At 44.7% G+C, this 20,859-nt stretch overlaps 1 protein-coding gene across 1 annotated transcript in view; it reads right to left on the bottom strand.

The window, feature by feature from the left end:
- The window catches only part of LOC128309722 (glypican-6), a 59,288-nt gene that overhangs the window by 11,861 nt on the left and 26,568 nt on the right, over window positions 1–20,859 (bottom strand). Inside the window, exon 2 of the mRNA XM_053046182.1 lies at window positions 2,198–2,365. Coding sequence (XP_052902142.1) covers window positions 2,198–2,365 — 168 coding nt within the window. The remainder of the gene's footprint in view (window positions 1–2,197; window positions 2,366–20,859) is intronic.

The following is a 20,859-nucleotide window of genomic DNA, read 5'->3' as shown; positions in this document are numbered from 1 at the left end:
CTTCGTTTCTTGCTTGGACGAGTTGGACGAATCGTCAATAAAAAGGAAACGATACTTCCTTCCTTTTTTCGATCTTTATCTTTCTTCGATCTTCCGCATTCCGGGGCTATTCGGACGATACGACTGACACCACCGGCAGACGCGACAACGCGACCGGTTAGCTAAACAAACCTTAGATCAGTCGCCCATGTCACAGAGTTCACCACCAGAGTCTTGGTACGCTTGGAGACGCTTATCCACTTAGTGCGCGGTGGTCTTTTCACTTTACGGACAAATACCGTCGATACCGTGCCCGCGATCGCCGAGTGAAATCTGCCGAGCGGAGAACCGTGAAACGGAGTGCCACAACGTGTGTTGTGAAGGGCCGATAATGGTGGTTGAGAATATTTACAACGCCATGTAGAATGCCAAACATTACACAAGAACGGATTCCACGGTGCAGTTTACAGAGAGGGGACCCACTTGGATAAACATGTACACCGAAAGGTTTTGCTGCAGTTCGCTGTGGATGACAACTAAGTGGCTGGGGGGATGAAAGTGGAGGATATTGAAGGGAGAAAAAAATTCTTTGAAGACCAAAAGGGCACTTGACTAGTCGCCACGTTATTGGAGATAAGCAAATCGAGAGCTTCGCGACAAATAATGCAGGTTTTGTCCGTTCGCTCTCTTCGATGACCCCCAACGTGAAGTGTGAACACGGATACGAGATGGGATTAAGTTGTAGCCATCCGCGCACTACGCGCACTGGACGGATATCATACGTGGACGTGCATTGGCACACGTATCCGGTAATTACCGTTCCTTTTCGTTGATGCTGACCAACCCAACCCCCCCGGGGATCCATCCGAGTGCATCCCGGAGGGGGCACTGGTTGAAGTGTTCGCAACAAGACACTCAAACTGATGAGCTGAACGACTAAATATGCGGTAAATCTTGGATGGCTGGAGGGCAAAATCACACGTCCGAGACGACCATTGAGCTAACACAATGGAAGACGATTGGTCAGAACACGAGAGCCTTCAATCTAAAACAAAACAAAAAAACACACACAGACACACACTACCAGATAGGTGTCAAGCTTGACAGGCAAATTTGTGGTCCCATTTTGTGAGCCAACATGTCAACACAGATTACACTTCGAGCGATCTTCGTTGCTGGGTTCCCGATGCAGAACGTTAAAGAGGCACAGTGCCCCGTCACTGCAAGGCGGGGGCAAGACATACATGATGAAAGACCCCCATCTGGACATGCGTCCAGCAAACCAGATGTTACTCGATACGGAATGTAGATCAACTGGGCGAAGAGTTATCTACTGCGTTGGAAGATGTTTCATCGCTACGTGCCCTGAAGCGGAGCGGAACTGCTGTTCCACCGTCTGGGCGGTTAGAGATTGACGGGCAAGTGACATGGAAATTGTAGATGCTACAGTGCTAAGTGTCATTCGCTGAGCGATCGATGTTTCCCTTGTCGAGGTTGATTCGCCGCCCAACTAAACACTATCGGAGCAGCGATCGTAAATGGCATACTGCGGCCATGTGTCCTTGCTTTTGACGCAGTGGGTACCGAAAGCTCGCTAATTTAGCCATTAGCTACCAAAAAAGGGTAACACATGGAAATGCCGCGACTCGGCAAAGCGCAACTTCTATCAGAGTCTGCAGTTGATTGGGCACTGGGGAGAGGATCGACGAAGCTGACATTGATCGACTGGCAATCGCAGTGCTAATGTGCAGCAATACATCCAATACATCTGTTTCCGGTCAACGTGACTGCATGTCGCGACACAAGTACTCCAAGCAGGGAATTGTTAGCTGTACAAATTTGGCCACCATTAATTGTTAACCAACTAGGGCGCGATTACAGGTGGTAGAGTTCCACGGCACCTGTTGGACATATTACACCCGACTGCACTGTCGTACCTTATCGGGATTAACGGGATAAAAAAAGGCAGGCGAGTGAGTTAGGCCCTACTCCCGGAATGCCGTGTGCGTGTGTGTAAGAAGCAAGGCAAGTACGGCAGTGTAACATGCCGCCGGAATGTGGTGCAGGCTGCGCTTACACATGCCTGTACACATTCGCTGCACGGGTTGTGTCACCGGGTGCCGCGGTGTGCATTAATTACGCGTGCCATTCGGGACACACACGATGAACGCGTTTTTTTTTGGAGTAGTTTGCCGATATGCTCCGACTGAAGACTTACCATTGAAGCGCTGTGCCCGGGCACCGAGTACGGACGAGAGCTTGGAGATGTTGTCTTTGGTGTTGCGCTCGAGCATCGTTTTAGCGTGCAGGGCGAGCTTATGCTCGGTCATCTGTGTACAGCAGGTTCCACCACCGGGCGGCACATCACAGTGTCGGAGGGACAGATCTGAAACGGTAGTGTGAAGAGCGAAAAGAGATGCATTTATTTAACATCATTCTATAATAATTAACATAGATTATCTTCCGAACCGAACGTGGGCCGAAACGAAAGCGAGCGCTGGGTGGTGCGGGAGGTAATATGTTTGCTTTTATCTTCCGTTGTTTTATTTCCCACAAAAGCATTGCTGCCGCCGTGTATCTTTTTGTGTGCTCTAGCCAGATCAGAAGCTGCAACGTACGGATCTTCGTACCAGCAACCTGACCTGGGGGTCGTCTCCGATCTCGAGCGGTTATCTAAAATAAATTTACATTGCTAGCATAATTGGTGCACGCCGAGCTCTGAACGCTTCTGATCAGAAAATGTGAAAAAATAGCGCATTCCAGAAAAGGAATTTGCTCTCCACCCTCCCCTAAAAAGATCACGGACGCGGCACATTGCAAACAGATCGGAAGGCGGAAACATTCGAGAAGTAGTTCTGACGCAGGTTGTTTGAGTTAGCCTGGCCACCGTAGATTAGTCACTTGTGTTGAGCCACTTCTCTCCAAGTGAGAAATGGTAAATTGTACATCTTCCGCATCAAAAGGCAGCTCTGTTTGTTTCCGCAACGATCCCCCGTTAAATAGGGCGGCGAGCTTTTATTCAAAGCTCACATCCCGGGGGTGGATTAGAGACAACATTTTTTTTCCACTGGCATGTATAATGTGGCATTAGGCATATGTTGGTTGGCTGCCATTGCATGTACCACCGCTGTTCAAACCGAACCCCATCAAACCCGGGTGCCGACTACTTTTATTTTTGTGTGCCAAGTCACTGTTCGGCTGTTCGGGGCAGGAAACTCAACAGAAACAAGTGTTTGCACAGTGCCGTCAGTACGTGAAGCGGGAAAAAAGCTTCCGGATACTCCGTGCATCGCTCGTCTCGTGGAAGAGAAGCGAAATAATCTTTCTAGCAACACAGTTTTATCACATTCGCGTGGTTAAACACATTATCTCATCGAAAGTGCAACGACACATGCGCTTGCGGTCGTCGGGACAGGAGAGTTCCTCGTGCTAGAATCGGATGGAAAAATCGCAAAACAGAATACCTCCACACCGGGTTCGCAGTAATCTTGAGTCCCCATCGCTATCTTCGAACGCAAACTCGGAAGGCATTATGGCACCGGTGTCGGTGTCTAATGTGTGTTTATGAGCTGCCTAATGAAGAGAATTCCCACACGGAGAACGAGAAGTCGTTTTGGGGAGGTAGGACGCGTAAGACGCGAAAGAGCTAAAGCGCTTCACACACCCATTAAACCTTCTCCGCCGTCATGTATCGTAAAGATAACGGCTTCTTGAAGGCTGTGGACATGTTGGAGTACGGCACACGCACGATCTCGGGCCCCCGCAGGATGGTGGTTGCCGGCAGTGGGAAGCGCCATCATTGGCCATTCTCGTCCGCTTCCTTCGAGCCAAAGCTCGAGCTGTGCCGAGTTCTCCCATTGTTGTTCTCATTAAGTGGTTATAATTACCGTGGTATCCCAAAACCGTCCGTCTGGTGTGGTACGAGAGCTCGATACGATTCGACGGAGAATAAAACGAACTCATCGCTGGTCAGTCTGGGAAAGGGGGAGTGGGTTTTCCACATACCAGCTCGCTACTGGCGGGGTGACATGCCATTTGTGGTGCACTTCAGCACTGACGATAGTGCCTAATAAAGTCAGTACCTATTAACACCTGGACGATGAGTGTCGGGGAGTGGGTATAAAAATCCCGAAACAAACCTATCGCTCGCCCGCAGAAACCCAATGGAGCAGCAACAGTTTTTCCCATCTCGCCGTTCGATGCACACTGGAATTCGGTGGGAACTTGTGGGAATAGCGCGGCAACTACTACAACGCGGGTTCGTTTTTTTTTACGACGCATGAGTTAAGATGGCTAGGAGAAAGATCGATCGATTAGCCTTGGAAATGGTTGTCTGGAAGCTCGTCATTCGTCGAGAAGGGATTTGTTCACTGCCTACAGGGGTTTGGATCTGAAGAGCAAGGCTCAATTTGGTTGATAGAGTCGTTGTTCGATAGTGGTTTGCTCCTGTCTAGTCGAATCAAATCCACCCAAATAACTCATTCTCATCTAAGCTCACCAAATGCTATTTAATCCCGGCGGATGATCGGGATTGAGAGACTGGGAGCATAGGTCCAATAGCGCTACATCAATGATAGTGCCAGCAAATCTACATCAATATCATCTATTACAACAAATTAACGCCCCAAAACCATGCTACAAATCTATCATACCTAATCCCATCCTGCAGCAGGAAGTAAAAAGACAGTGGGCGGTTGGGCGGTATATGTGTCCAATTCACGGGAGCACAGCTACAATGAGCTTTTACTAATTTATGTTTAAACCTCGATCGGTTGGTGCAGAACCGTACGGAGAGAGGTGGAAAGCGCGTTGCCCGGCTATAAAACACTCAAACGCACCAGAACCTATCACGCAGCTGAGATCGTCGAAGATCGAAACAGTGTGCAGCTCTACTACACCTGTCTTGTGTTGCTCGCACACAGGCGAGTTGAGCCCGCTTTCTTTACGACGTCCAAAAAGGAGAGCGAAGAATTTGTTCGAACGCAACATATGTTCCGATTTTGTGGTGCACTGCTGGGTCTATATGCTGGGTACCTAAGCCTCCTGCTTTTTCTAGTTCTCGAAAGTATGATTATCATGATATTTAACTACGCACGAGATGCCGTGTGCGAGCAGAGCCACGATAGGTGAAGGATGAGCAGGACAGCGAAATGAAAGTAATTTCCGGGAATTTAAATTAAACAAGAATGATGATGAAATGGCTCTGTCTGTCTGCGTTGGTCAAAGTACCAGCTACCAGAAGTTTTCAGCGTGTATATATTTTTTTTCCTCCCAATTCCATTGGAAGATGCCAGCGACGTGATGCGTTTTAAATAAACACTGCCGGGCCGGGAGTTCCGATACTCGATCGGGGTCACTTCTGGTCGGTTAAGTAAACTGTCTAGTTAGGTTTTTGAGTGTGCATAGATAAAAACAAAAAAATCCCCCACACTAACCACGATCCACCGCGCAGTGAGCTGGAATACCGCTGCTGCAATGAATAAACTTCTTGATCGTCTTTTCGTTGTCATTTATCTTACTCAGCGGAGAGGTGTTTGCTAATGCATGGGATGTTTATTATTTATAACATAGCACTGAACAACGATGCAATCATCATCCCTGGAGCAGCAACCAGTGCTGTGCTGCATTCTCTTCAGCCATTTTAAAATGTGCCAGATGTGCTATTTTGGACAAAACTCGCCTTTTAATTGGAACCCGATTTCTAACCTAGTTGCAGAGCCACAGTTTGAAAACTCAAGCTAGTGACAGAATTTCAGAAACTATTTTCGATTCCGGAAGCGCAATCATTTTGGGGCCAATGAGCCAAAACCCCTTTTCGGCGTTGAGCGTTCGAAAGGGCCGCCTAACGTGTGGCAATCGGGAGAAGTAAAAGAGAGGACGTCGCAAAGATCGGTTGGTCTTTTGGTATCTTCAGCAAAGTTGGAACGTTTGGAAGTGAATATTTTTAGCTTACATGTCTCGCTGATCCTATGGGGGCAGTTGGAGCACGGTGGAAGTTCCAATTGAGAGTTGCATATTTAATCGTTCGGCCGAAATTCGTTGCTATCTTCGTGTTTTCAGTTCAAACTTTCAACAGAGACAAAAAGTTAAAACTATACTCAATATTCGTTAAAAGTTATGTTATTTGGAGGCAGTTTCAGTGCTATTTCGCTCCACGGTCTGTAAGTTTTTCAAGTAATTTTCACTTGATTCGGTGAGCAAGTACGTTTAAGAACAGAGAGGGAAAAGAATAAACAAAACTAATGAACTATCGATTAGTAAGGAATCTATTCAAATTGTTAGCCAAGAAGACATACGTAGTCCACATTCCTGTGTACGCTCAGTACTAGCAGCTGGAGATGGACAGCTCGATCGGACCACAGGCCGTCGGTTCGGCATAGTTCTTTTTCAAAAATTACCACACACACACACACAATCGGATCGCTCAGTTGCTTTACGGCCGCCTTATTTTGCGGCATATACCATCGGTGGGAAATTTGAATGCCGTAGTCATCGCATCGACACGGTACACGCGGCCCAGTTCACGAAAGGAATGCGATTGGCTGTGGCTGAATCTGCAGCTATTCGATTTCAATCAATTGATCGGTATGAGCATGATGCTTCTATTTCCTCTACCTCCGCGATTACGACTCATTTGCCCAGATGCTTCTGCCTTCCTGGAAGGCGCTTCATTGGTTTGGTCTTGCTCAGAAAATTACGTTTGGCTTTCTCGCTTGCTTGCTGCGCGTCTTGGTCTTGTGGCCGCGCACTAGCTCTTGTTTCGGAATGAAGCAATCTTCATTGGTCCGATTAATTCCGACTGTTCCGGCGGGGGGATTGATCGACGGATGCAGGAAACGATCGCCTCGCTCGTATCTGCGTTTGTCGGCATTTGCAAACGCGCACACACACACGGGGCACATCATTACATCATTATCCCAGGGCAAGCGGGGCACATTTTGGGTTATGTTTCGTTTTGTATTTTAAAATGACGTCAAAGCATACAACACCTAAAACAGTGCCAGAAATTAATTACGTGGAAGTTTCGGTCGAAGTTTTGTTGCAGAAAACGATTAAACATCTTCAACATTATGTGGGATAAACGGAAAACTTTACCACACATAGCAGCGGTTTTAGAAATTTACACTTGACGAACCGTTTCACACCTTAAATAAAGTCAATTTTACACCCATAGCCACACGCAACGGTGTTCACTGAGCAATTAGTCTGGCGTGAAAACATTATTTCACACAGACTGTTGTATATTTAGCCCCAGTAAGTTTCCCGTTGGGGTAGGATCTTAAAAGGGAAACTGTGTTCCGGTGTCTTTCGGCAGCATGAAAATGTAAAGTGTGCAACGCATCATTGAAAGTTTCGTTCCGGTCTCCAAATCGATCTCACTCGCTGTTTTGGGTGGAACAGTGAAGGAACTGGACAACATGCTGCATGACGAACCGTTGCCACCATCGGCTGTGGCCATTTACTAACGATTTTAGAGTTGGAGATGTTTTCATTGTTGCTTCCATTTCTTCGACTTCCTCGTGGATCCACGAAAGTTTACTTTATTTGTTGTGAAGGGTTGAAGAAGATGAATCAATTTTGTCCGTTACTGTACTGATACATTTGTAGAACGCTCACCAGCAAGACAGCTTTCGAGATTAGATACATTGGGAAGCAGAAAAAAAACCCTTGGAGGTCCTCTGTATTACTTTGACATGAAAGATTTATATTTGCCACCGCTGGGATGCTTCGACGTTTGCCACTTTTCTTTCTAGTTACATGTCATTATAACACCTGATAAGTAATTATCCTATTTAGCGTAAAACGCTGCACACTCGGGGCGGACAACTACATCCGCTGTAGTGCAGTTTGGGATGCATTAGCCTGTCCAACGGATTTGGACAAAATTACGAAGCCTGCCGGGGCAAGATGACTGTGATTGACCAACCGAGAAGCTGGGAAGGTAATAATTAGTGATCATTCCGGATGACCTTTGGTGTTAATAATTAAGATTTACCTCGACAGTACCTTCCGTCCTTCCGTTGTAAAGGAAAGATGAAAGATGGGTTCTGCTTCTAAAATTCCAAAGCAGTCAGGGTGTAAATATTCCACACCTAAGGTGTTACACACCTATAGACACACCAGCACGGTACACCGTAATTGACACGCCAGCCGGTGTGACGGGTGTCGGCGTGACTGAAAGCAGCAACCCCTCAGGAAAGAATCGGAAGTCATTCTAGCCTCATCATGAGTGCGGAATTAGTGGTGCGGGTGGTCTCGGCGTAAAGGTTAAGCAAACCCCTAGCGACAAACACATAAGGGACCGGGGGCTTTTGTTGCAATGAACGCAGGGAAAACTTCCAAAATCGTAGGTGACGCTGGTGGAATTTCGGTGCAGGGAAAAAAAGGAATTCCCGTGTATGTAAGGAAAAATCGGTCCGTTTCGAAAGCGAATAGCTCCGGTGGGCATTCATTGGTACGTCTTGTGCTTACAAATCGTACCAAAATTCAACCAGCAAGAAGTAAGGGAAATGGAGAAAACGGGACGAGAGAGAGAGAGAGTGAAAGAAATCGAGAGGGACAGGAACGAATCGTACACAATGGGAAATAATAATAAAACTGGCTACAAATCTTAATTGGACACGCTCGGTGTGCGGTTTAGGAGGCAGTCCCAGGTCGGACACCGGCCGAATGGGCCCTGATGGTTACACACACACGACGGGTACGGGGCCCGCATCGAAAGAGCGTTACTCATTTACAATTGATTGTTAAATTTAGAGGAAAAACTGCGTTTAGAGTGCAATTACGGTTGCCACCTTCGGGTGTTCCAATTTTTGGCGCTCCAATATGGGACACGAGGAGTGGCGCGAACGTTCGACATGTTCATGGATGTTGGGATGAATGTCTTTACAAGATACATGCTCTTGAGGCAATATAAAAATAATCGGAAAATATCTCAAATTGAAAAATCTGGACATTTTCGCAAGAATATATCGAAAAGTATGTAGTTTTACAAAAGAATTAGTTAATATATTGGATCTAAAAAATTTAAAATTTTTTTAAACATTAAACATATAGCTTAATAAAAATAATATTCCATTTTTCCATTTGAGTATCCCTGCTTGATGTTAATCACTTCAATGTCTATTAAGAAACCCCATATGCGTTATCTAACAATTTAACGCAAGCAGAAGAATCCTTCAATTTAACTCCTACAGCGAACATAAATTAAGCAGAACTAAATCACTTCTCAATTTCCCCTTTTTGCAAAAACGAGAAAAAAACCGATTACATCTCCCATCAGTTTCATCAAACACTCATCGAGTAATTGACTTTTGAAGGATGACAAAATGGAATTGGAGGGCGTCCATTTTTTTTTCTAGCTGCTGTTGGTATTGCACTCGTCCACATTCAACGCCAGGAAAATGTTGTCCGGGAAAACACTATCCGATGCTGTTGGGCCACTTGAAAGGTTACGCCGAGTGGTACCTTCATCATCACCCCCGAAAAAAATAACTTTTGGTCCCCTAATTTTCCTTGTTTGCCAATGCCCTACCGGTTCTCGTCCAGCTCGTACGAAGCATGTGTTGCATATATTTTGTGTTTCTGCTTTTCCTGGCCCACCCGTCAAGGTTGGCGAAATGTTATTGAACTTCTCGATTGGTTCGAAACGGCTACTGCTGGGTGGTGATGGTGTTCGCCCCCCACCGCACAGGGATCGCAGCCAGATTTTCCACGCTCATGAAACCCCGCCGCATGACGTCAGAAGGGCTATCTCGTCGTGGTGTTTGGTGGGTTTTGTTTTTTTTTTACCTTCGGGGCGAACATAATTCTCACCATTTTCGAATTTTGTTTTCTTCTAATGAAGATATTAAACACAACACCGTATTGCGAGAATGCCAGAATTCAACGGAAGTAGGAAACGGTGAGAACGGTGTTAAGGTTGCACTAAAGCACTCCGTCCGATACAGGTTCCTGTCGGGTCGGCAATTGGGTGCGTAATAAGCCACCGAGGTTAAATGCGCAACTATGCAACGATTACGTATCAGAAATTAAATCTTGATCCGCCATGAAGGGTTTAGAGAAAAGGAGAGCGAGAGAGAAAAGGAAAAGATCACATTCTTCCCTACCAGATCGACCGAGGACTGAAAATTTACTTAAGAAATTTGAAGATCGACACACCGAAAAAAAAGAAGTAAGAAGTGAACGACTTTTATCTCACCAAATTCCCACAGGGACTTATGCTGGTGTAACACCGGTGTGCGTATGTGTGTGATGGGGGTAAAACCAACCGTAAAGTGGATAGAAAGAAACGCTTGGAAACGCTGTCGAAACCAAACCACCGATCGAATTAATGCTCGAAAAATATGCAACTCATAATCGCCCCAAGTAGGTGTGCGCGCTTAAGTGTGGTGGCCTGGGGGGAAACATTTTTCGATACAACGGCCGGTGACGGAGCAATAGAGTGAGCGCATCACTCGCACACGGGATGAAACACAATGTGTGTATTTGTATGAAACGATGTTCAACTATTCACATTTTTGTGGCTTCGGCGCTTATACTTTGCGCATCATAATAAAGATAACAAACGCTTACAGGTTTAAGTATCGTTATTTCCAGTGTTCTCACCGCTACCGATCGCTCCGATCGTGGAGTAACTGGCGCCACAGAATGATGAAAAAAAAACACCCAGCACCCCGTGAAGATATTCTCTTCTCCACTAGTGGTTTTGTTGTTTTATTAAGGTAGCCAAGTACCAAAGTGCCGAGGTAACCGCAACTAATAAAACAATAAAAATGTAAGTACTCAGGATAGACAGATGAAGGCATTTTCAACGTAAAACTGTGTTCGTAAAGCTGTGAAAAACAAAACCCAAACAAAAAAGCACCAACCATCCTTTCACGGTTAGTTGCATCGGGTGAGGTTCACTGCCAGGAAATGGATAATGTTTACAGCTTTATCGCTGCTGACATTACCGGTGCGCAACGGACATGTCCTCGAAGGTGTAGCACACCCTGTTTTCGTGGTCCTTTTCTTCTAGGGGAGCGCGCTGGTAAGCCTACAAGGATAGAATGTCGCTCGTCTTCAGCTCCGTGAAAGTCAGATCGGTTTGACCCTTTAATGCAGCTGTTATTCGCTCAATTTCATTCCGAACCGCGCAGTTGTGGTTGTGCTCCGGTTGGTGGTTTTCCACCCCTTTTTACACATCCCTTTTCCACCACCTTCAAGCGCACCTCAGCAACGGGGGTGATATTATTCCGTTCGCTTAGTTCATAAATTCGTGCCATTGTGTATTGGTGCCGTAATATTTTTTTTATTACTGCATGCTAGAACTTCTTTCCATCGTCTACTTCAAGCTTCGGTTACGATCCTCCACACTCAGGCCTGTTTTTTCAGGTCTCGCGAGTTACATCTTATCGTTCCACCTATGCCGCCCCTGTTCGCTTTAAGCCGCAATATTTTTCCTAACCGTTCTCCTTTTTTTTGTTGTTTCGTGTAGGTTTTTCCTCTTCCTTCCCATTCGGGTCCCGTTGCTCGATGCGTTGCGGGCTGCGCGATCGTTCGCACACCCAACGATCCATAAAAAAGCTCAATTCATTTTTGACTCATCGTTTGCCCCTCTGATGGTGCGCGCTTGGCGTGCGCGTCTCGCGGATATCAAACAAAAGCCCTTCCTTCTGCTCGGCTCACCAGGCAGTGCCCAACACTTTTGCCCAATTCCAAAGTGCCTAATAATGCGTTGATTATTATAACCTCCGGGTGGGATGGGTGAAACCAGTCGGGCGGCATTTGGTTGCTGGTGCTGGAATATGAAGAAGGCAGCAAGCAACGAACCACGATAAACAATGCACCGGGCCATAATACGTGAGAGGCTCGCGTGCACGCGGGTGGGTTTTGCGCTTCAAGATGGATACGAATGATTGGAGAAAGCCTAGCGATGGAATGATTTCCAGGGTTTTTTTTTTGGGGGGGGAGAATAGGAAATAATTTACGGTAGAAGGATAATATGTAAAGCTGCTATAGTCCTGGAGCAATTAATTGTGCTGCGAGATGTTTCTGAATGATCTTGAATGTGATCTTCTTAATTATACCATACTTCTCAAGGATGCTCACAATAACTTGCTGACATTCAAAACTGATAAATAAAGAGTTGTGCTAAATTCTAAAATTTTGTGTAAATTAAATAAAGTTGAGAGAACAAGCACAATCCTTTCTTTCTTTGTCCACATTCGGGAGATTGTGTAAACCTCGAGGTTTCGGGGTTTACAGAAGGAGTGTAAATGAAGGCGTAATGCCCGGGAACAGGTTCGATCACGCAAAAACAGGCCAGCGAACCGATCGTGTCCGAACCCCGTTTCACTAATCGCTCGTTGGCTTGATCACGGCCAGTGGATGTGGATATTATTCCACTTTTCGTCGATTCGTAACCAGGCGGGAATCCAGCGAACGGAATCGCGAATCAAGTCGAAACGCGAAAGACCCCAAGAATGCAGGGATCTGAATCGGCATCCGGATCGCGGATGGGCTTGCTGTTGGTGTGCAGGGCCACGGATGAAGCACGGAGAGCTATAAGTAACGACCATGGGAAATAAAAATTCTTTCATCATCCTTTTCACATGGCCCATCCGCTGCCACTCGGGGACTGGGGGCTGACCCCTGGCAGTATTGGCGATCGAGAAAGGTGTGTGTGTGTGTGCTCGAATAAACGATTTGAAATATTCATCGACGGGATCGTTCTGGTTCGAGATTGGAGTAGTTACGTTGGGATGATGGTGAAAAACGAAACCTCGATGATACGGCCGCTGAGTGCGTGTGTGTGTATGGGTGAGGAATTTTGAATGTTCGTTGCTTAAAAGTAGCGTTCAGGGTTGGGTGGGCTACGGTGGTAAGGTTGATAGATCCGGATTTTCTCTTCATTCTTGAGTTGCGCTTGAGCTTTTCCAACAGCCACGCTCGCGACGATGGTGTGTGCTCGGTTTGGTTCGGTCGGTACTGGCTTTACTTTACTGCTTTACGAGCATGCGAGCTGATCATACCGCGATGCTCACGGCACGGTTCTCCACATTTCGGTATCAAACGGGTCCAATCGTCTTTATTTCATCTCTCGCATTGTTTCGTTTTTGTTTTGCTTTGTTTTGCCCTTCCTTCCTTCGGACCGTGCATCGGACTGGCCCAAGATGTTCATTCATTATTTTCTTATCCCGCAAGGGCGCCAACCATTTTTCGTTTGTGAATCACTGAGCGGAAGTGTAACGGAAACGATTTTATGTAAAGGCATAAAACAAAACAGGCAGGACATAAAAAGGAGTAAATCAATGAAAATGTACAATTTTACAACAATTACTAAAGAAAACATATTCAAATCAACAGTATATTAAATTTCACAATGGGATAAAAATTGTTCAATATTTCCCCACAATCAAGTAACGCTTTTCTACCCCGGAGTCCACCCGGAATAAGGTGCATCCTCTCTTCATCACATAGCAATATATTAACTTGTTGAAATAGTAGAGATAAAGTTAGTTTATAAGATATACGATCCAGTCGTTCTATCGATAAAAAGTGACTCATTTTGCAGATTGGATCTTCTAAAGAAACGACACCCGAAACAAAGAAACAAAATGACACTGTGTGTGTGTGTGTATTTGTATCGTGAATTTTCATCCGTTTCATCTTTTTTCCATTTTCTTCTTCACCATCAGAAAAGCACGCCAAGACCTGGCGCACACTCACAAACACGCATATCAAATGAATCCCATTTGAATAAAACGACCGCAGACATAATTGCACCACTTAATACAGGAGGCCATCACTCAATCAATGTGCAAATATTTGTGGATTCTTGTGGAATCCAAAATTTAATTTGCAATCCTTTTCGGTTTTTTTCCTCCCCGGCCATTTCTTTCTCGCCATCGCCTCGTTTTTATGACCTGTTGGCGGCGGGCATGATATTCATCCCTTTCACCCCAGCGTTCCGGGTCCTTCCCGCGGTCAGGCAAGAAATGCGGCACATGGCAGAATGGAACGCTAATGCGAACAAAGAGCGACACAGAGAACGAGAGCTCGATGATCGAACGCTGCGTTACCCGTCGCCGGGTGCCAAACGATGGCGAATCGGTCCTATACTACTGACGCTCATTTGATCCTCTTCTAAAAGCGCTGGAGGATGTAGCCAGGCTGGAGTCAAATTTGCATTTCATTTGCTTGCGCTTTCCGTGCGGTATTTTGTGGATCGGCTAACGTTCGACGATCGGTCATTATGATCACGTTTGCAGGTATGTTTGTATAGCAAATAAAGGAATTAGTCGAAAATACAGCAAAGAAATGTCATGCTTATCATGCCATCTGCAACCACTTTGACTTTGACATAGCGTGGCAAAATAGAGAAATAGAGCATCGTTGACAAATGGTTCAACAGTGGCTAAACGAAAAGATCTGAAAATGTTTTTTTTTGCTGAAAATGTGTAAAATAACAGTAACAAAAGTTCCAGGCGTTTGGAGAAGTTCAATCCGTATTTGGCACTTTTCATTATCATGAACTTGCCCACGAACGTTCCACGTTCAATTCCAAGCGTTCATGGCGATTGATTGTAGCAAACTATAAAACGAAACGATCGCATAAACGATCGTTGCATGTTTTGACCCGTTTTTTTGTTTTGTTTTCTTAATTCACTGTTGTTTTAGGCATTCGATAATTTCCCTTTTGCGAAAAAGTCACGAACAAAGTGGCTCCCCGGCAATTGCCATTCCGTTTTCTCGCGCCACTCACCTTCGAAAGATAAATCATCGCGCCGCTCATGTTAGGCGGCGACAATCAAAGCCAAACATATACCCCTCCCCCCTCTCTACCACCTCACCACCCTTTTTGGTCCCTATTTCCCTCCTTACCCTGCATCCCCTTTTTTGCTCAAAATCAACATGAAGCAGTGAAGATCGCGAAGCATGAGCACCGTTCGCTTCCGTTACAATACGTTTCAAACATTATCATCGCTGTACAGTTTTATGTCTGTGTGCTTTAGGTATCTAAAATTTAATGAGTTTATTTTATTAAAATACAACCTTTTAAAAGTATTTATATTGAGCATAAACAGTAAATAATTGAACTTTACCATGAACAACATTTTTGTTCGCTACTGTACGGTAAAAGGTTCGGTTCATGCGTTTTACGTGTGTTTCTTATTGAAAGAAAGGTGAAAATTCCGACTCGACGAGAAAAAAAAACCCGTTTGCTGCACACTTTTCGGGTTATCTCGTCATCATGATAGACTTTTTGATGCTTCCTCGCCTTTGTCGGATGATCATGCCCTCGATTTTGCCTCACCATTGCTGGTCACAGCAAAAGTACAGAGCTATCTTTACGCCATGGGGCTGCTCTCGCTTAGCCTGCTGGAGTGTTCGTAAAGTGCGCTTCGATCAGGCTCTGCGCTGACCACCATGAAGAGAACGCACGGTGAAATTGTTTCGTGAGTGTGTCCTTTGTACTGGTTTTGATACACCATCCATGAATGCAAGCATGTGAACGATTTAAATAATAGATTATTATTTATGGAAAGCATGGCATATCGATACATGCTAAGATACTGAAAGAGAATTTTAATCTCCGTGTAAATTGAAGTTGATACTTCAAAATAATACTAAGCATAAACCAAAGTTGTTCAAGGGCCCTTTTTCCACGTTTTAGTCCTATCGTCACTAAGATAAGAATGCATCCCGGTGTAAAAATGAAGGGTTACAGCAACCAGCCATCAGCACGTTTAGATTCTTTGCCGTTGGCACTGCAACATGTGTCGGGAAACTGGGCGATAATTATGTTGGCGCCAGCTGGCTATCTTTGGGCGCACCTCACAAGAGCTGGTTTTTCTTTTCTCGTATCCCCCCCCGTTTTATTCCGGAACCATTACTGACCTGCTGTCGTTTTCTTGTGCGCTCCCGATGCGCTTTGTTTGCCGGCCGCGCTTGTCGGGGTCATCCACCGTCATCAGACTTCAAGGTGTCAGTGAATGCACCTGCCGTATGGCGCGACCGAAATGCCTGTGGAATTGCGTCCATTTCCCAAATGTATGTATCTCCTGCGTTAGACCTGCGAGCTAACTCCGGGATTTCGTCCATTTCCCGAATGTATGTATCGGACCAGCCTCCGGGAGTTGGCAACTGGAGTAGAAAATCTCAAGGGATGTGTCCAGGAAAACCCCGTCACAACTTGTTGAAGTTCAGAACTTTTGTTTCAATAGACAAAAATGAAAACATACTCCACACATCCGCAACTACTAGTTCCATCAAGCAACACTGTTTGTTCACACTGGACAGCGGACGCCGGGGACCGGGGAGTCGGGCCAGTGTACCCAGGGTCTAAGGGTTACGTGTTTCGAGGCCTAATCTCTAAATAATGAGTCCACTTTAGGTGATTTAGGAGTGTGCGGGCGCCGCATCAACGAACGAGGAAGGTATGCGCGCGTATTCGAATCTCGAACTCGGTCCACCTCTGGGCACTGCAATATCCCCGGGAGTTTTTCTCTGACCTACAGTCAAATAAATCATGCTACCCCGGCTACTCCTGCTGCGATAGTCCCGAAACCGGCGGACCGATCCGCTCTCGTATTTCCTTATCTCGCTCTATTCGCTCCTCTCGTTGATTCCCCCTCAAATCAGTGATCTCCTTTGCAAAGAATGCACCCTAAAGGTACTATGCGGTCGCGCTACCCCGTTTTTTTTTTCTTACCTCATCCAAAGAGTTGTTCCTTTCGTCTACGTTACGCCGGAATTCTTAACCCTCAGAACCCGGCAGGCCATCATGCAACTAAAGGGCAACTGCACACGCACACATGTACACATCTTGAGCCACATTTTGTACGCGGGAATCAAACGTTGAATGCTGCGGTTGGTCGTGTGTGGTCACGGAATTCCTTCTCCTTCCCTAAACGTTCGACGATCGTTCCGCACACGCATTGCGCATTGGAGTGTGAGACGAAAGAATTTTTCGAAACTCCACAAGCTCTTGTCCTGCTCCACTACACAGTTTCTTTTCACCTTGCTCGGATATGAAACACTGCCCTCCCCCGGTTCGGCCCGTTTGTGTGTGTATTCCGAATATCCGACCGTCGAAAACGACAGTGATTAATATTTATCGAGATACGACGCGAGGGAGCTTGTTGAGGTTAAACCGAACAGAAGAAAGAGGGGGTTGTGAAGGTGATGAGAAGAAGAGTGTTAATCTAGATTAAAGCTCGATAGAAATAAAGCCCTCAAAGTGTAAGCCTCTGTATAAAGATCCACGGGTAACCTAATGTGCTCGCGGCTGTGACGGTCCGCCGGTCCGGGATTGGGTTGGCGGGCAGGGGGAGGACTTAATGATTTCATTTCGAGCATCAGTTGCAGATTTACAATGATTTTGTCTCATTAACAAGCGGATCGTATCTTAACTTTGCGGGACACATGGGCAGCAGTGCCCGATGGTGGAAGCTAGTCCAGATTAAAAAATGATACGGTGTGGCAGAGCGAACGAGTGTGGGAGATTAACGGCGGATAACATAACTTGTGGATTTCGTCACCACCTACACTCTACAGGGTGTAATCGGTCGATCGGTCGGCGTTAAAGTAGTACAACCGATCAATCAAGCATGCGAGACCGATAAGATCGAACATTCTTTGAGGAACCCCATCGTCTAGTAAATAATTTACATAATTTTGTACAAAAATAGCTGCTAACAGTTGAAGAATTATTCTTTCATTAAATACATATTTTAAAGTTACTGTTATATTTGTTTTTTTTTTTGGAGCGGCCCGGTGGTGTATTTGACAGTGCCGTCGGTCTTCACACGGCAGGACCGGTACAAAATCCCATCTGAACCAATTCCCAGTACGCACGATTATCAAGCTCTAGACGGGTAAATTAAGTCAAAGGTAGCCAGAAATTCAGACTTTGTGAGGTTGTTGTACCGGTAAAGAGGAGGAGGTTATTTTTTCACCTAAAAAAACGATATGATACATTAATAACACCCTGCTTTCTTGTACCATCTGCTCACTTCTGTATAAAAAGGCGATTATTTTTTTTTTGGCTACCAAAGCATAATCCCCGATTGAGCACTATCGATAAAATCGATGCTCTTTGTAAAAAGAAACTAAAGTGAAAAAAAAACCAATCTGTCAACAGATTACGGCGACAATTTGTGCCATTTCCTTTTCTTTTCCGGGTGACATTTTTGCTACAAACGCCCTACATTTATAGCTTATTCGTTACTCTATGTTGCATCATTCATACCGAGCCCCGTATCCTCGACAAATCGTTTAGGTGTTCCTGCATCTTCTTGTTGAGTTTTTTTTGTTTCTTTTGAAAAAAAATCCCACAAAGCAACGCAAAAGAGCGTCCGGAGAAAGCCGCGCCATTTACGAACACGGTGTCTACATCGGCTTCAGCTTTGAAGTGCACGGTTCCGGGGATACTTGACAGCTTCAAGCGTGCAAACGGAAGAGAACCCAAAACCCAAACGGAACATCCTGGTTTTTAAAACACATTTGACACTAACTTCCGTTTGCCGGGCTGTGTAGGGCGCGCGCGCGCACCAGTGTTCGGGGATGTTGGTTTATTTTGTTTCACGGAGACATAAACAAAACGGGCACCACACACCGTCACCAGCAGACGTTCCCGTTTCGGCATTTCGGGTTCCATGACGTGTCAATCGGTTTCCGATTCACTGTCGCGATCCGCACGGATGCGGCACCAACGACGGGAAGATGTTCACCGGATGTCTGTATTCCGGCTGCTGGTTATGGGGGTTTTGAAATTAAGTTCTTGTCGTATTTGTTTTATGTCAAAACAATCGAATATTTTGAAATGCTAATTTAAAGGAAAACCGAGAAATGTTAAACAATGCAATATGTAATTATATTGTAACATCATCATCATCATTATCAACACCGCTAGTACACAACTAGACTTTATAAACCGCAATAGAATAAACATTACAGGTTGGCAGCACGGCTGCGTTGAGGGGTCAACGCATAACGTGAAGCGAACCGCTCTCTTTGTGCCTAACCTTTGTCGCGTACACATGTGCTTACTTTATTTATGTATAATTGGCGCAGCCGGTAGTCGTTTGGTTTTAAAACGGAAGTAAAACAGTGCAAGTGAAGAGAAGTGAAAATCTCACAATAAGTGTATCCGGAATTTGTTCCGTCTCCTAGCGATTTTTCAAAACTAGGGCGATTTGTGATACCGCCGCTCCGTATCCAGACGTCAACGACCTCACGCACATATTACAAGTGTACCACGAGGTAAGGTGAACTTTTATTAACGCTTTTTATGAGCGTACAAAAGTGAACAAAGAGCCGAACAGATCAACTGTTCGCTCCTTATGTGGAGAAAAAACAAGTCAGAAGCGACTATTTCCGACAATTCTTCAGAAGAATTATCTCTGGGATCATTGTCATACGAGCCAATTACTCTACTCTTCGAAAACCTTACGCTAGATAGCAAAATGGCAGATGTAAAAGAGCTTACCGAACAGATAAAAAACCTGACTGGTGTGATTTGCCAGATAGGTGAAAAATTAGAACAACATGAGGTGTTGTTAAATAACATCACACCTGCTCTAAATACAGACCCCCCTAGGACAAATTCAGCACAATTTAGTGATTTCGGAAGCATGTTTAAAATTCCAGATCCTATTAAAATGCTGCCTGTATTCAATGGTAATAAAAAACAATTACCTTGTTGGTTAAATACAGCAGAAGAAACGCTTGGCATTTTTGAAAATGTTGTGCCACCACACATTTTTCGAATGTATTTCACCGCTGTAGTTAATAAAATAGAAGAATACACATGGACATTTATATAATTAATAATCACAGTTTTTTGTCACTAATTGACTCTTTCTCAAAACATTTACAAATGCTGCACATCAAAAACAAAAACATAATACAAGTTCAGAGAAAGCTAAGTCATTATTTCGCTCAGTATGGTATACCAAAAGAAATAATCACCGATCAGGAAACAACCTTTCGATCCGCGCAACTAAGAAACTATTTAGCATCGATGAGTATCGCATTGAAATACGCCTCATGCTCAGAATCTAACGGTCAAATAGAGAAGACACATTGTACAATAACGGAAATCTACAACACGAACAAACACAAATATGAACGATGCGATACAAAATCAATTGTAAGAATAGCAGTTGCATTATATAACGATACTATTCATTCAGCTACTAAGTTTACACCTAACGAGCTAACGTTTAATCAGATAAACCATAACCCGGCACAAATATTGGAAAATTCAAACGAACTCTTTTTGGAGGCAAAAAGAAATTTAGACGACAGTTAATTGAAAATGTGAATAAAAAAGCAGCTCCAGCTTTAAACGAAGAAACAGAAGTTTTCGTAATCCCAAATATCAGGACGAAAACACAACCACGGGCAAATAAAACAAAAGCAAAAAACATTAAGGAAAAGACATTTGAAAATATAAGAGGAATCAAGCGTCATAAATGCAAAATCAAAAGATTAAAAGGCTGATGGAAACAAGTGAATTTTGGTGAATTTTCTTTTTTTTTTAGTTAGGGTATAGATAGGATTAATATTAAGATTTAAATATTATAAGGTTATATGAAAAAAAAGAAGAAAAAAAAACAAAAACGCACATAAGAGACGACCGAGGACGTTCGTCTTCTCCCCCGGTGGAGAAATTATATTGTAACATCATCATCATCATTATCAACACCGCTAGTACACAACTAGACTTTATAAACCGCAATAGAATAAACACTACAGGTTGGCAGCACGGCTGCGTTGAGGGGTCAACGCATAACGTGAAGCGAACCGCTCTCTTTGTGCCTAACCTTTGTCGCGTACACATGTGCTTACTTTATTTATGTATAATTATGTATTATTTTGGGTTGTGTT

This window comes from Anopheles moucheti, chromosome 2, assembly GCF_943734755.1.
Source record: "Anopheles moucheti chromosome 2, idAnoMoucSN_F20_07, whole genome shotgun sequence".
In the NCBI taxonomy this organism is placed as follows: Eukaryota; Metazoa; Arthropoda; class Insecta; order Diptera; family Culicidae; genus Anopheles; species Anopheles moucheti.
The sequence above is the reverse complement of the archived record's forward strand: the minus strand, read 5'-3'. Positions and strand labels throughout refer to the sequence as shown.